The sequence below is a fragment of the Malaclemys terrapin genome, chromosome 7, assembly GCF_027887155.1.
Source record: "Malaclemys terrapin pileata isolate rMalTer1 chromosome 7, rMalTer1.hap1, whole genome shotgun sequence".
Lineage (NCBI taxonomy): Eukaryota > Metazoa > Chordata > Testudines > Emydidae > Malaclemys > Malaclemys terrapin.
In genome coordinates this window covers 117766924-117782953 of record NC_071511.1, presented here as the reverse complement: position 1 = coordinate 117782953, position 16030 = coordinate 117766924, and the positions used below count along the sequence as shown (strand labels likewise).

Below are 16030 nucleotides of genomic sequence, written 5' to 3'. Positions count from 1 at the left end.
CAAAAAGTCTTATCGCGTTATAGGTGAAACCGTGTTATATCGAACTTGCTTTGATCCGTCCCCCCTCTCCCTCCCCAGAGCGCTGTTTTACCACGTTATATCCGAATTCGTGTTATATCGGGTAGCATTATATCGGGGTAGAGGTGTAATACAAAATTTTGATGGGAACTGTATTCCACTTCCATTTCCATCAAAGATCACCTCTAGCATCTAGAGTTCATGGGAGAGAAATGACTTCTGATACTTGGCTACTCCCCACTATGGGCCTGTCATCAGATCTCATAATTTAACTTGGATAAGAAATATCCATGGAGACTATCCATGCTACAATTAATGTGAGTACTGACCCAATGCCCCCGCATAGTCTTTGGGAGCACTGTGGTGCCAGAAGTGACAATTTTCAGATGAAACATCAAATCAAAGTCCCTTACAAGACTCAAAGTGGTATCCTGGCATCCCGGCCAAATTCTGCTGTGGATAATTATATGCTAACTACTTAAAGATACCATCAATTTAAATATATTTTTGTCTGATTGGTTTTTTTACATATTTATTACTGGTAACACTTAAGATACTGTATGTGAAAAAGATTAGAGCATAAAATGCCTGGTTTTTTTCAGTCTACTTTGACAGTACTCCGCATATCATTAGTTTAATGATTCCTCCTGTATAGCCCACAGTTTCCACCATGTGAGTCTTTCAGTCAAGAGAGGAAAGAAAAACATTTCACCACTAGGAAAACTGTGATTGCAAAAATGCAAACATTGACAGGGAGGAGCTACAGTTCTGGGAAAGAACTTTAAACTCTCTTTTAAAAACTGACTAGATTTCAAGTTAACTACATCCATTTAACCGCCACCCCACCCCTCAACTGTGGTTTCAGCTGGACATTATTCATACAATGACAGAAATGTAGGGCTGGAAGGGCCTTGAGAGGTCATCTAGTCCAGCCCTTTGTGATGAGACATGACCAAGTAATCTAGACCGTTCCTGACAGGTGTTTGTCCAACCTCCAGTGATGGGATTCCACAACCTCTCTTCGAAGTCTAGTCCAGAACTTTACTATCCTTATAGTCAGAAAGGTGAGATATTGGGAAAATCTAACTCTTTATTTTCCTGTTCTAAACTATCCTGCAGTGGTGCTGTGGGCTGTTAAACAGCTGCTACATCCCATCTCTGATGCAGCTGCATTACAGCGATGTGTGAGTAATCCCTATGTAATGGATGCCATCTATAAAACACTTTGGGAGCCTGCTGGATGAAAAGCACAATGTATATCTGGTATCATTCTCAGACAGGTAAGAAAGACTCACCCTTCGGGGCTTGCATCTCTTAACCCTCTCTTCACAGAGGAGAACGTTGGCCTTCTCCCTGGATCTTCATCCCAACACGTTCTAAGCATTGCAATGATCCTTTCACTGCATTTCTCTGTTGACAGGGATGGCCGCAGTGGGACAAGTACAGTTGGGTCCCTGAGTCGGTTTATTATCTCTGTATTTAGCAAATGTGATCAATCAGGATTTGAGTCTATTAATTATTTTAGTGTCCCTAACTTTGGAGCAAATTGTCCTGGTCCTTAATGCAGGCATCTGAGAGGAGGAAAAACAGAGACTGCATGGAGATTCCCTTTCTCTTATGCACCTCACATAAGGGTCAGAGCAAATCACAGTCTTTCACCTGGATGAGCTTAGGGTCTGTTTCTTCTATGCAACCCATGCAGCTGGCTAGTTTAGAAGAAGGAAGCCATTTGTACCATCCCACAGGCAGTGTTCACACACCCTGGAGTGCTGAGGAAAATTGTGCCTCCAAATCTGTCTCTATAGATTAATACTCTTTCCTCTTAGGGTATGTCTACACTACCCACTGATCGACGGGCAGCAATCGATCCAGCGGGGGTTGATTTATCGCGTCTAATCTAGACGCGATAAATCGACCCCCGAGCGCTCTTCCGTCGACTTCTGTACTCCACCGCCGCGAGAGAAGCAGGCAGAGTCCACGGGGGAGCGGCAGCAGTCGACTCACACTGTCGTTATTCACGTAGCTGAAGTTGCGTAACTTAGATCAATCCCCCCCGTAGTGTAGATCAGGCTTCAGATACAGGGATTTCAGAGTGTAGTTGTAGTAACTTGGCACATGCCATAATACTGCAGGCTGTTGAATAGCTCCAAAGTGTGAATGGTGTGGTGTTTTCATTGGTACTATGTTCAGCTGAGCGATTACTACACTTCACTTTGCTGTGATGCATTTAATTTGCACATAAAGTCAGATAAAAAGGTATATAGAGCCCTATTATCTGAACAGAATAGACAACATGGAATTTATTCAGATCGATAGAAGGTCGAACAAGAGAGAGAGGTTTTCCTAAGAGTAATGCACCTCAAGGAGATACTATATGTGGACTATAGGAGTTTGTGGGAGAAGACAGCTGCTGCTGTATTTGAATCAAAGCTAAACAAAGCAACTGTGATTTTTTTTCTTATAATGCGGGAAGCAATGAGAAATAGTGACAGGAAATCAATACAAGGTTAGGAAACCAGTATGGAACTCTTGCTCAGATTAAGTTCTAAATTCTTATGCTTTATTAGGCAAAGTTGCAAAATCACTTAAAACATATATACAGTTAAGCCTGTGTGACTCTCCAAAGACCAAAGGTGTCTATCCTTAGCAAGCAGATAGTTATGCAATACAATTATCTGCCTATACTCATTCATAATATTCAGCGTACAAAAAGTCTCTTGCATCCCAAGGGTGCATCTACTCTGCAAATTAAAGGTGTGTTCCTAACTCAGAATAGCTAACCCGCTCTGGCTAATCTGGGTTAAAATAACATTAAAGAGATGGCAGCGCAGGTTAAAACCTATACGGGAGTCTGAGGTTGAATGCTACCTGCTAACCTGAGTTAGCTGTGTTTTCACTGCTATTTTAACCACAGTTAGCTAACACGGGTCACAGCTAATCTGAATTTTAAAACACATTTTATTTGCAGTGAAGACCTACTACATTTAGGGTAACTCCAGGATACAAAAATGTGCTCACAGAGGGAAGACCATCTGGAAATGGAGTACAAAGAGAGGAACAAAGTTCTACCTTCTGCTTCCTTGTTCAGGTCTTGGAACGGGCCATCCTCATTGTTATAAATCAGCTCCCTCATAATTATAGCAAAGCTGTAGACATCCCCCTTTTGGGTCCCATGGAATGGAAATTCCCCCATCCTGAGCAGTTCTGGGGCTGTCCAATAGAGATCTACAAGGCAAAATAGGAAACAGCAAGGAAGTCTGTGCTTCAGCTGGGTCAAACTCATCATCGGCAAAGAACAGGCTAGACAGCCTTTTAAAATTCTGAACACTATTTGGGATGGTTTGTGCTTTTAGAGTGTCATCCAACTGAGAATTTCTCTGCCGCTTGCAGGCACTCATTCATCCACACAACACCACTGCCTGGTAGCTAGCTAGAGAGGGGCAGGCAGCAGCAAGGGCGCTCCTTCTCTCCCCCCAACCCCCAAAGTGGCAGCAAGACCCCCTTTGGGAGAATAGGGGTAAAAACAGAGAATGGGCTCCCAAGTAGCTGGGAGGGGAAAGCCCACATGTGGAGTCCTCTGTCAGGGTCAGGGCCAGCTCTAACTTTTTTGCCGCCCCAAGCAAAAAAAAAAAAGAGGGCCGCCCTGCCGTAACACCCTCCCCCCGCCCCGAGCGCCGCACCACCCTGCTGTAACACACACACACACACACACACACACACACACACGGCGCACTGCACTGCCGAAACACACACACACACGGCGCGCTGCACTGCTGAAACACACACACACACACACACCCTGGGCGCCGCACCGCCAAAACACACACACACACACACCCCGGGCGCTGCGCTGCTGAAACAAAAACAAACAAAAAAACCCTCAAGCGCTGCCCCGCCGAACCAAAAAAAAAAAAAAGAACCCTGACCGCCCCCTGACACCCCAAGATTGGCCGCCCCTTACAAGGTGTCGCCCCAAGCACGTGCTTGGTCAGCTGGTGCCTGGAGCTGGCCCTGGTCAGGGTCACAGGGTGGCATAAATGAAGCAGACCTAGCTCCCCTGTGCTAGAACAGGGTCTCCCAGTTCAGCCAATTAGGAGGGGAGAGCACCACCTGCAGCCATAAAGAGCCAGGCTGTCTGGAAGCGCGGGGGCAGGAGCAGCAGGAAGTTCCCTGGGAAAGGCTGCCAGAGCCCCCCCGGAGGCGGGACAGTGGGAACCGGCGGGTGAGGGACGGGGGGAAGAGCCTCCTGGGTGGTGCTCTGTTAAAAGAGCACAGAAGGATCTTGCAACAGGCCCTGAAGCGGAAGGAGGGAGGTTTGAGTAAGGCAAAGGTGGAAATCCCCTGGGAGTTGTAGCCGAGAGTGGGCTGAGGAACTATTTTGGGATTTGTTTGCCTACATCTGGGAAATAAAACTGTGCCTGGAAAGATACTCTGAGTGTGGTAGTGAGGCCTTTGTGGACTGGGGAGAAGCCAGCACCTTAGAGGGTGGTATCGGTATGACTCCTCACAGCTGTGGCCCTTGGAGTAAGCACCCTGTTCAGATGCATGAGGCTGTTAACACGTTTCAGAGCTATTGTTTCAGCCACCTGCAGACTCAGGCAGACTTCACTACATCAGTTGCACTTGAGTCACATTTTCAAGCTTTTCTTTGCAACTATGAAGGATAGAATGGGGGGGGGAGAGTTTTACCCCTCTTTTTTTTCTTTGCCTTTATTTATATAAAAAAAGTGATTCTCCTGTAATCAAATGATTCCAGAACCTAGGGCTTTAGGCACAGGTCTATAAGAACATAAGAATAGCCATACTGGGTCAGACCAAAGTTCTATCTAACCCAGTATCCTGTTGTCTGTCAGTGGCCAATGCCAGTTGCCCCAGAGGGAATGAACAGAACAGGTAATCATGAAGTGATCCATACCCTGTTGCCCATTCCCAGTTTCTGGCAAACAGAGGCTAGGGACACAATTCCTGCCCATCCTGGCTAATAGCCATTGATGGACCTATCCTCCACAAATTTATCTAGTTCTTTTGTGAACCCTGTTATAGTCTTCACCTTCACAACATCCTCTGGCAAATAGTTCCACAGGTTGGCTGTGCGTTGTGTGAAGAAATACTTCCTTTTATTTGTTTTAAACCTGCTGCCTATTAATTTCATTAATTACCCCTAGTTCTTGTGTTATGAGAAGGAGTAAATAACACTTCCTTATTTACTTTCTCCACACCAGTCATGATTATATAGACCTCAATCATATCCCACCTTAGTCGTCTTTTTTTCCCCCAAGCTGAAAAGTCCCAGTTTTATGAATCTCTCCTTCTAACGGAAGCCGTTCCACACCCCTAATCATTTTTGTTGCCCTTTTCTTAAACTTTTCCAATTCCAATATATCTTTTTTTGAGATGGGGTAACCACATCTGCACGCAGTATTCAAGATGTGGGAATGCCATGGATTTATATAGAGGCAATATGATATTTTCTGTATTATCTATCCCTTTCTTAATGATTCCCAACATTCTGTTAGCTTTTTTGACTGCCGCTGCACATTGAGTGGATGTTTTCCGAGAACTATCCACAGTGTCTCCAAAATCTCTTTCTTGAATTGTAACAGGTAATTTAGACCCCATCATGTTATATGTATAGTTGGGATTATGTTTTCCAGTGTGCATTACTTTGCATTTATCAATATTGATAAATGTCTATAGCATTTATGCCTTAATTCATCCACAGCTACAGACCAAAAATTATTTACCAAAATTATTCAGCAAACATTTTCAAACAACAAATTGTAGAAAATCATAAGCTGCTCAAAGACAATTATTGAGCAAAATAGAGACAAAAACTGATCATATGCATTATTTGCTGCTATTTGCTCATCTATAGGCAGCATTACTGGAATTAAAAAAAAAAAAAAAACCCTCTGTAATTTCCAAAAGCTGTGTTCCAATCACCAATATTCAAAGAGGTGTTGTAGATAAAAAGTGTGAAGGAAAGCATCCGCTAGATGAATCCATCAATCGTTGTTTTGGTGCATCCCTTGTGCTTGTAATTCTTGTATAATCCACTTACCTGCATAGTTGGTATTTTTCTCAGTAATTACTCGGTATTTCTTTCCATACTTAAACTCCCATAGCCCAAATCCACACAGTTTCACTTGCATGCGACTATCCACCAAACAGTTAGTAGGTTTCAGATTTCCATGGGAGTTCAATGGGCTTCTGTGAAGAAACAACATCCCCTACAAAAACAGGGACCGTGTGACTTTAGAGTGGTGGTTATAGAAGCACCAGCCAGAATAAAATACCCCCAGTGAATGGCGGGGGTAGTTTTGGCTGTCAGTGCAACAAACAGCAAATGTAACCAGCTCTTGGCTCAGCTGGTTCTGGTCAGAAACACCAGGGCTTTCGTCCCTAAATCTCTTCGTACCTATGCTAGTCTTTTTTCCATCACGTTTTCCAGGCTATTTGTAGCAATGGTCTGCTTTGGTCAAACCCATCCAGAAACCTACTAGTTATGCCCACATTTTGTCTGGATAGCCACATTCTTCTATCACTGCTACTGTTGTCCTCATTCCCTCCACTCACCCAGGGTATCTGGCCTTACGTTAGGCCCCGATCCTGGACATTGTTTTCACAAATCCCTTTGCCCACATGGAATCTCTGACCTCTCTACCTAGATGTCTTGGGTATTTAATATCGTCCCTGTGACAGACTGACAATATGATTCTATACCCTGGACAAACCTGATGGACTGAAGATAAACTTTCCTGAATTAAGCAACAAAGAGTCCTGTGGCACCTTATAGACTATCAGATGTATTTGAGCATAAGATTTCGTGGGTGAATACCCACTTCGTCAGACGCATGTAATGGAAATTTCCATTCTTAATTCAGATCCAGACTAACACTGCTACCCCCTGATACTTTCCTGAATTAAGTTAAACCTTATGGAGTTTGGTTTGATATTTTGGGGGCTCATTGTATTAAAAATGCAACTGTGTTATTGTAGAATTGTATGTAACTCTTCCAGGAATACGGAGATGGTAATGTATTTCCTCTGGTTATTGAAACCATCTGGTGGGGTCCACATATATTAGTTCAAACTGAATCCTCCAGGGACCAACAGACAAAGGCCTTGGCTACACTTGGAAATTCACAGTGCTGCCATGGCAGCGCTGTGAAGGGTGAGTGTAGTCGTGCCACCAGCGCTGCGAGAGCTCTCTCACAGCACTGTATGTACTCCACTTCTCCGAGGTGATTATACTGATTATACTGGTGCTTTACAGCGCTGCACTCGCTGCGCTGGGGGGGTGGGGGGGGCGTCTTCACATCCCTGAGTGCGGCAAGTTGCAGCGCTGTACAGCGTCAGTGTAGCCAAGGCCAAAGAAAAGATTTTTGGTTAAATACCTGTTTTCAGACAGGCTCGGGGCACTATTTCTGCTCTAAGAAGAGCCCCAATTCTTAGGGAAGGTTTGGAGAAACTTGGCTTGCTGAGGGCCCAGCCCCAAAAGACTGCATGCTTGTTCTGAGCTGAAGCGGTGATGAACTTGGTACCACAAGGAAACCCCTTGGGCGCATAGGTGCTGGAACTAGGGGTGCTGCCGCACCTCCCGGCAGGAAGTGGTTTCCATCACATACAGGGTTTACGGTTTGGTTCAATGGCTCTCAGCACTTCCCCTATACAAATTGTTCTAGCCCCCCTGCTTGGACAGAGTAGTGAAGGACTGTTCCTACCAGAGCCCATGTTGGGGTAGGGGTGAACTCTGGTAAGCTTGTTAGCATGCGTGTAGGTTCTTCTAATGATTTGAATAGGTTTTCTCTGTAATGCTTTTACCTTGAGACTCAAACAGGCTTGCTTAGAAAGAGCTGTGTAGTAATATAACTGTAGGCAGTCGTACTGCTAACCGTCTCTGAAGACAAAGCAAGCAGGCCTGCTTGGGCAGTGTGGGAATAACAGTACAGTCATGGGACTGTGCAGCCTGGAAATACCCCAGTCAGCCGAGAGCGAGACTCACCAAGAGAGGTGATGGGCAAGGGAGCTGGAAACCTGACAGTGCGTACCCTTGCTGGACCACTGCAGAGAAATGCTCTGAAATGTGACACTCCCCACCACAATAGTATGTGAGCACCTCACATTCTTTATCGTATTTATCCTGACAACACCCTTGTGAGGTAAGGAAGTACTATTATCCCTATATGGATGGGGCACTGAGAAACAGACTTAGGCCCAGATTTTTACAGGTATTTAGGCATTGTGGCACTCAGCATTGCAATGCCCAGCTGAATTAGGATCCTGTCTTGTTTTCAAAAGTGATTTAGAAGCTTAGAGCTTAAATACCATTGTAAGACTCTTAAGTGCCTAAATCACTTTTGAAAACAAGACAGACTCCTAATTAGTTAGATATTGTGACACTGAGCACTACAACGCCTTTAAAAATCTAGGCCTAGGTGACTTGCCCAAGATCATATAGGAGAGTCTGTGGCAGAGAGGGGAAATGAACCTCTCTCTCCTACATCGTAGATTTATGGCCTAATCATTGGACCAAAACTCTAGATTACAAACTCTTCAGGGCAGGCACTTATTCCTACTGTGTGTTTGTACAGCACCTAACACAATGGAGCCCCAATCCAGAGAGGCCTTTTTCCACTGCTGTCACACAAACAAATCATTTTACTTAGCACTTTTCATTCATTCCTTACTGAAGAATGAAATTCATGACTAGAAAGGTGTGGCCTATTCCTTTGGATGTGGCAGGATGGCCATACTCCTTCCTGCCCGCCTTGGGAGCATGAGCACCTCAGCAAGGGGACAGTCCCTTCACTTCCACAAACCAGACAAAGGAATGTAGCAAAATATTTGCCAGGGCCAGGTGAATAAAGCCAGGTTACAAAAGTGGCTACGTGAGTCACAGGCCATGCACTACGGGTCTTCAAGTAAATGACCAACAAGTATCAGAAACAGAAGCAACCTCTTGTATCATTTGGTAATCTTTCCCCCTTTCTCCTCACTCCCATCTTGTATCTTAACAACACACACAAACCAGAATCGGACTTTAACAAGAAAATCGGAATGGAATTCCTTCCCTCCCCCCTATTTAGTAGCATCTATAAATTTTCAAGCAAAAATTTTGCTTTTGGAAAACAACTCTGTACAAATGAAAAGAGAAACATGTGAAAATAATGGTTTTGTGTATTATTTATTACTGTTGTTCATATTGCAGTACTGTCTAGAAGCCTCAACCAGGTTAGGCTTCCTTTGTGCTCAGTGTTGTATGTAGTAAATACATAAGTACAGCCGTACTGGGTCAGACCAAAGGTCCATCAAGCCCAGTATCCTGTCTTCCTACAGTGGCCAGTGCCAGGTAGGGTGACCAGATCACAACACTAAAATATCGGGACACATTGGGGTGCCGTCAGCCCCGCCCACAGGCCACCCCTGCTCCTTCCAAGCTCTGCCCCCACTCTGCCCCAGGTCCCGCCCCCTCCCCGCTCTGGGGCCCCTCCCCCCACCGCCCCTTCTTCATCCCGTGGCTCCCTGCTGGCTTGCTGCGTCCCTCCCCTCCCCCCACCCCCGCCTGCTCACCGCTCACTCGCCTCTTCAGCCCCCCTCCTGCCACTCACCCCTATGGCGCTGACTTCCTCTCTGCCGGGTGGGTGCTCGCCCACCTCCCACCTCTTCCCACCCAAGCATCCGCCTTCGCTCCGCCTCCAAGTCCCCAGCCCTGCCCTGCCTCTTCTCCACCTCCTCCCCTGAGCGTGCCACATCCCTGCTCCTCTCTCCTGGAAAGCGCTAAGCGCCACCAAACAGCTGTTAGGTGGTGGGAAGCGCTGGGAGTGGGGGAGGAGCGGGGACATGGCGCATTAGGGGGATGGGGGAAGAAGGAGGCAAGGAGGGGGGAGCTTGGCTGCAATTTTTCCCCGTGGGTGCTCCAACCCTGGAGCACCCACAGAGTTGGCACCTCCCTCCCGCTCACCTCCTTACCTGAATATTGGGACAAATGGTGTCCCAATTGTACATTGATCGGGACGCAGGACAAAGGGTTAAATATCAGGACATCTGGTCACCCTAATGCCAAGTGCCCCAGAGGGATTGAACACAACAGGCAATCATCAAGTGATCCATTCCATCGCCCATTCCCAGTTGCTGGCAGACAGAGGCTAGGGACACCATCCCTGTCCATCCTAGCTAATAGCCCTTGATGAACCTATCCTCCATGAACTTATCTAGTTCTTTTTTGAATGGCCGGTCCAGTCCTGAAGAGCCTACAATGTCAAACAATTGTCTCAAAACTTTAGAACTTTTTACATTTTATTTTTAACTGTCCACCCCCTTTTTTTCCTATGTGTAACAAATGTTTACTTTGGGGTTTGTTTAATGGTGTAAGCGTAAGTGACTGCAACAGAACTCCAAATGAATGAAATAAATACATGCAACAAAAGAAGGATAATTTGCCATAACAACTTCCTCAACCCCCTATCAAATGCAAACCCAACACTTCCATCTGGCTCCAGCGGGATAGTGTATTATTCTCATTTTTGTCTCTGACATGTTCAAAGTCCAGAGCAATAAGCGTTTCTAGGCTCCATAACTTTTTCAAGAAGGTTTTCTATCAGAAAACAATTCAATGTCGTACTCACATTGACTATATCATAGGCGAGAGAGAGTTTGAATATCCAGTCCAATTCAATATCAGAGTTCCTCAAAATGTCCTGAAAAACAAAAACGTTCAGAATGACATTGGACTGAATCTCATCAGACTGAGATGCAGTGAGCGCATGGAACTGAACTCAGCCTATTTGCTCTGTGAACGTTTATTGGAAACGGAAAACTTATTTCCTAATATATGTGTACGGGTCTCCAAATCAGCAGTTGCTGAGAATAGTCTGTATGTATCGCTATTGGGCAAGTGGCAATTACAAACTTGATTCCATATTTACATACAAATTCTGTAGAGCTTTATTACACAATAAGTTACAGAAGCTGGGAATGAGCGACAGGGGATGGATCACTTGATGATTGCCTGTTCTGTTCATTCCCTCTGGGGCACCTGGCACTGGCCACTGTCGGAAGACAGGATACTGGGCTAGATGGACCCTTGGTCTGACCCAGTAGGGCCATTCTTATGTTTTATGTAATAAGCGGAGTAAATAAAATGTGTCTTGGTAAATAAGATGTCCTAATACTCACTGCCTCTGTGGTGTAATGTCTGGTTTTTTTATTGTTGTCCAGGGTGCTATTCTGCTTCTCCTATCTGGTATTCACAAAATGCTTGCACATAAGAAAGAACTGAACACTAAAGCAATGAAGATGCATAGGAGTAGGAAGGGACATGTGCTGATATCAACAGAGCAAGAGTAAGCAGCAAAAACAGCTAACAAACAAAAGGTGTGTGTGTGGGTGGGGGGGAATATCAGTCCTGGCTGACCTGGCTAGAGCTCAGAACAGCTCTTTTGCAAGCTCTCTTACAAGTCAACCCTAAGTTTATTGATGTAAAATGATGCTGGTGTTCTCACCTTTAGGCTTCCTTTCTTGCAGTACTCTGTAATAATACAGATATTGGGAATTTCAGTGCATATACCAAAGAAGGCCACCAGATTCTCATGCCTCAACTCGCGCATCTGAAAGCAAAGAGGCCTCGTTAAACACATTTGTTTACATTACAGCACCACCCCTGAGTTGTTCCTTAGTCATCGTTTACTACAAGAATCCTACAAGGTAGAAATGAAAAGGTCATTAGCTCGTCCTTGTCCAAACCTGGCTAGTTCAGGAATGCCTCTACAATATATTTTCTATTCCTGACATTAGTCTTGCTTCAGATGATTCAAGCATTGGAGCTTCCACCATTTCCAGGAGTCTATTCTAGCCTGATAGATCACCACTATTAGTACAATCCCCATTATTTCAGCTTAATAGCTTCTTCACAGCCCCTGAAAATACCCCTTTGGACCATCCTAGACAATTCCTCTCCCTTCTTAATGCTTCTACCTTGAAGATGGAGAAGGTAGTTATTTCCCTGGTTTATCTTCACAGTATAAATATTTAGTCCTTTGGGGCCAGATTCTGACACTCTTACTTACATTGAATAGAACCATGAACCATGATTAGACCCACTGAAATCAATAGGATTACTTCAGGAGTAAGATTAACACTCAACATGAGAAAAGGTATCACAATCTGGCCCAGGAGCTCTCCTAAAATGTCAGTCCCTCCTGTCACTCAGTTAAATCCTATTTGTTATTGGTCTTCTCCTCCAGCTTGTCAATACCTTTTTAATATAGAGGTGCCCAAAACCAAAATGCATGACACTGATGAATTAATTAATTATTAATTATTAATTAATTAATTCATCAGTGTCATGCATTTTGGTTTTGGGCACCTCTATATTAAAAAGGTATTGACAAGCTGGAGAAGACCAATAACAAATAGGACTTAACTGAGTGACAGGAGGGACTGACATTTTAGGAGAGCTCCTGGGCCAGATTGTGATACCTTTTCTCATGTTATCACACTGATGAAGCCTAAGTAGAATCCAATCTTCTCCCAAATTCAACACCAACAAAATATTGAAGGCTCTAGATGTGAATTTCAGCTTGCTGAAGATAGATGGGCCAGTTGCCGGATTCAGCAGTACTTACAGTATATATATATAGAGAGAGAGAGAGACACCTATCACATAGAACTGGAAGGGACCCTGAAAGGTCATCGAGTCCAGCCCCCTGCCTTCACTAGCAGGCCCAAGTACTGATTTTTGCCCCAGATCCCTAAGTGGCCCCCTCAAGGATTGAACTCACAACCCTGGGTTTAGCAGGCCAATGCTCAAACCACTGAGCATTTCATTTCAGTCGGGCATAGGAGGATCATGTTGAGGTTGAACCTTACCATCTGAACTTCATGAAGGACTGACTGTTTCCGAATCCAGGCATCTGTTTGGTTGTCAATGTACCTGATTGCAACAAGAGTTCCCTGAAACAAATATTCAGAAAGGTGGAATCCAACATACAGTACTTTAACACAGAAACTGTTTGGAAGAGAGCTGCACAAAAAGGTTATGAAGGCACCTATGAGAAAACATAGCATGTGCTTAGAAGTTTAGAACCACCATATGTTAAAATGGCTAAACGTATCTTTCCCTGTACAGACACGCAGCCATAAGAGATGACCAATATAAGCTTCATTGTACAAGGTATTGGATTACTAACTTGCCCAGTGACAAAGTTGAAATTGCCTTTTAAATCAATTTTTAAGGGTTCTGAGGGAAAGATGCCAAATTTATATTGGGAAACCAGCTGACTGTAACAAAGCATGGTAGTCAAATGAAGACCCTGTGCTAACAGTCAAATTACCAATGGTTGTCACAGACGATACAGTCTGGAAGTGGTTTTAATTTAGGTTCTCTTGTATAACATTCTGCCCAATGATGTTAATCGATATAGCATATATTTTCAGAACAACTTTCTGCAGATGAAATAATGTACTCATAGAGGAATTACCAAGAACTGTAATGCTGTCATAGTATATATACTATATTATATAGCCAGTAAGTTAAGACTCATAAGATATGTCATGCTTTTGGAAGGCCAATTATGCTACCGAAAAACTCTGACTCCATCTCTGCAAGAATTTCATATAGGACATTTCTGCAATCTGCCATTTTTGGCAAAGCAGAGCTGGACATTTATCAGCAATCTTAGTAAATTAGTGCCATCAGTTTCACAGTCCTACCTGTGAATCCTGAGAACTACTGTGACTTTTATTCTTTTGGCCATCTTGTGCCCTATTCACCTGTACAGAGCACCCAAAGCCGCACAAAGGAAACCAAAAAGGACACAGTTAACATAACAGAGCAGAAAGTACACCTACTGAAGCTCACCTAATCTCCCTTTGTAGTCGTACCTGGTAAAGACCTATTGCGGTATAAAATACATCTTTCCCCTGCTTGTCCTTCAACCCAGACCGCCAATTGCTTGAAAATATCAAACTGGACCCAACGCTTTCTTGTCCTTTAGACACTGGTGTGCTTGTTTGTGATAGCTCAAAATGATCCTTTAGGAGAAAACACAAGAGATGTGATACTGTTAAAACTTCATAAATAACCTAGTTAAATTTTGACAAACCTAAGACTTGCCCATATTGACAAAGACAAACTGATGAGGAAGAAACCCAGTAATGGGTTTTCCTGCAGTGCTTACCATAAATAATAAAGACGAAACATAGGTAATGAAAAGCAAGATGCCATCCAAACCTGATGTAGAAGGAAATCACATATGCTTGGGCTTCACTCCTATACAGAGGACCAGCACAAAGTACATGACCCACAAATAGAAATTGGCAAAAAAAAAATTCATGAGAAATGGTTGGGTTTTTTTCCCCACACACAAAAATGCAGATTTGGGTTGACCAAAACAATTCACAAATTCTGAGCAATTTTGGCCAATTGTTCCAGTCAAAAAAAAAAAAATTCAGAAACGTCTTTTCATTTTGGAAAAATATTTTATTTTGGTATTTCCCCCAATTTTACTTTTAATAAAACCATGAAAACATTTTTTTAAATGAATTTTTTTTTTACTTTTTCAGTTCTCTGAAAAAGATGGAGAACAATCATTTCCGACTAACCTGAAATATATTTTTTTAATTTTTCTGTTCAGCCAGTGAACTGAATAAATCGGTATTCACAAAGCTCTATGTTTAAGTCCTGAGGGTTATGTCCAGGGTTGACACAGGACTCATATGAGCCCTCTCCAAACAGTTTTCAACTAAGGTGTAAGTAAAATTGTTGTACTGAATATGCCTTGTGCTGCTCCTCTGGGTAGCAGTGAATTTCACCCATTAGTGAGGAATATGCTGAGAAAATGTTTTCGAAATCATTGGGGAAAAGTGTACCTGACATAACACTGCCAGGCAACGCAGATCAGATCACCACAGTATAAGGACCCAGTCCTGTACTGAGCATCTCCTGCTGCAAAGTAATCACTCCAGATTCCATCAGTGTAACCCAGGTCATGGTTTGACCCATTAACTCCTTAGGCCCTGATACTGCAAAGTACTCAGGTGCATGCCTAACCTCAAGCACAAGAGTAGGCCTATTGATTTAAATAATGCTTAAAGTAAGGACATGCTTATGTACTTTGCTGTAAGTAAATTTCTCCAACGTCATGACAAAAGCCTCTGTTTGTCAGAGGATGGAGAGGGATGGCAGGAGAGAGATCACTTGATCATTGCCTGTTAGGTTCACTCCTTCTGGGGCACCTGGCATTGGCCACTGTCGGTAGACAGGATACTGGGCTAGATGGACCTTTGGTCTGACCCGGTACAGTGATTCTTATGTTCTTATGTTCTTATTAATTGCTAAAATGATGACAAATTTATGGATCCCTTCTCTCAGAGAATCATTTATAACTAGTGTGATTCCTGGTATTTCAAGGTCTTGCTTTACCTTATGATCTTTAAGCATAATAATATCATTGTAGTTTATTTTCCACCAGATGTCATCCATTTGCTTTTGCAGCTTCCTTTCCTGGATCTTTAAAAACACCATTATGCTGGCAGCTCCTGAGGCGGTTACCAACAGGACGACAATCAGAACGGTCACTGGCGTACCTGTTAAAGACATGATACAGATCATCCCCAGCTATATGGAGGCAGAGAAAAATCTTGATGGCACAACCAAACAGGTGATTTTTTTTCAGGAGTGAGTTGTCACCTTGCTTCATATTGATATCATATGCTTGGTTGATCCCTGGTTCCAATCCAGGGGCTTTGCACCACTCAGGCAGCATAAAACAGCTGGAACACCAATTTAATTGGCTCCTTGTGGAGAATCCAGCGGAATAATGCCCTCCTAACATTTCCTACATAGCTACCCCCCTCCTGACTTTCAGAGACGCGGATTACTCACTGCTCATACTGGCTTCAACTGGAGATGTCGGTGCTCACCACTTGTGAAAATCAGCCCTAAGTGTCACTAGTTGTGAACCCAAAAAATGGGTATCACCAAAGATTAGCTGACACCTTTTCAAATACT

At 43.8% G+C, this 16030-nt stretch overlaps 1 protein-coding gene across 1 annotated transcript in view; it reads right to left on the bottom strand.

The window, feature by feature from the left end:
* The window catches only part of LOC128841153 (guanylate cyclase 2G-like), a 61519-nt gene that overhangs the window by 13793 nt on the left and 31696 nt on the right, over nt 1–16030 (bottom strand). Inside the window, exons 8-15 of the mRNA XM_054035923.1 lie at nt 15443–15606; nt 13903–14052; nt 12889–12972; nt 11523–11627; nt 10647–10718; nt 6080–6248; nt 3088–3243; nt 1314–1491 (exon numbers count right to left, since the gene is read on the bottom strand). Coding sequence (XP_053891898.1) covers nt 1314–1491; nt 3088–3243; nt 6080–6248; nt 10647–10718; nt 11523–11627; nt 12889–12972; nt 13903–14052; nt 15443–15606 — 1078 coding nt within the window. The remainder of the gene's footprint in view (nt 1–1313; nt 1492–3087; nt 3244–6079; nt 6249–10646; nt 10719–11522; nt 11628–12888; nt 12973–13902; nt 14053–15442; nt 15607–16030) is intronic.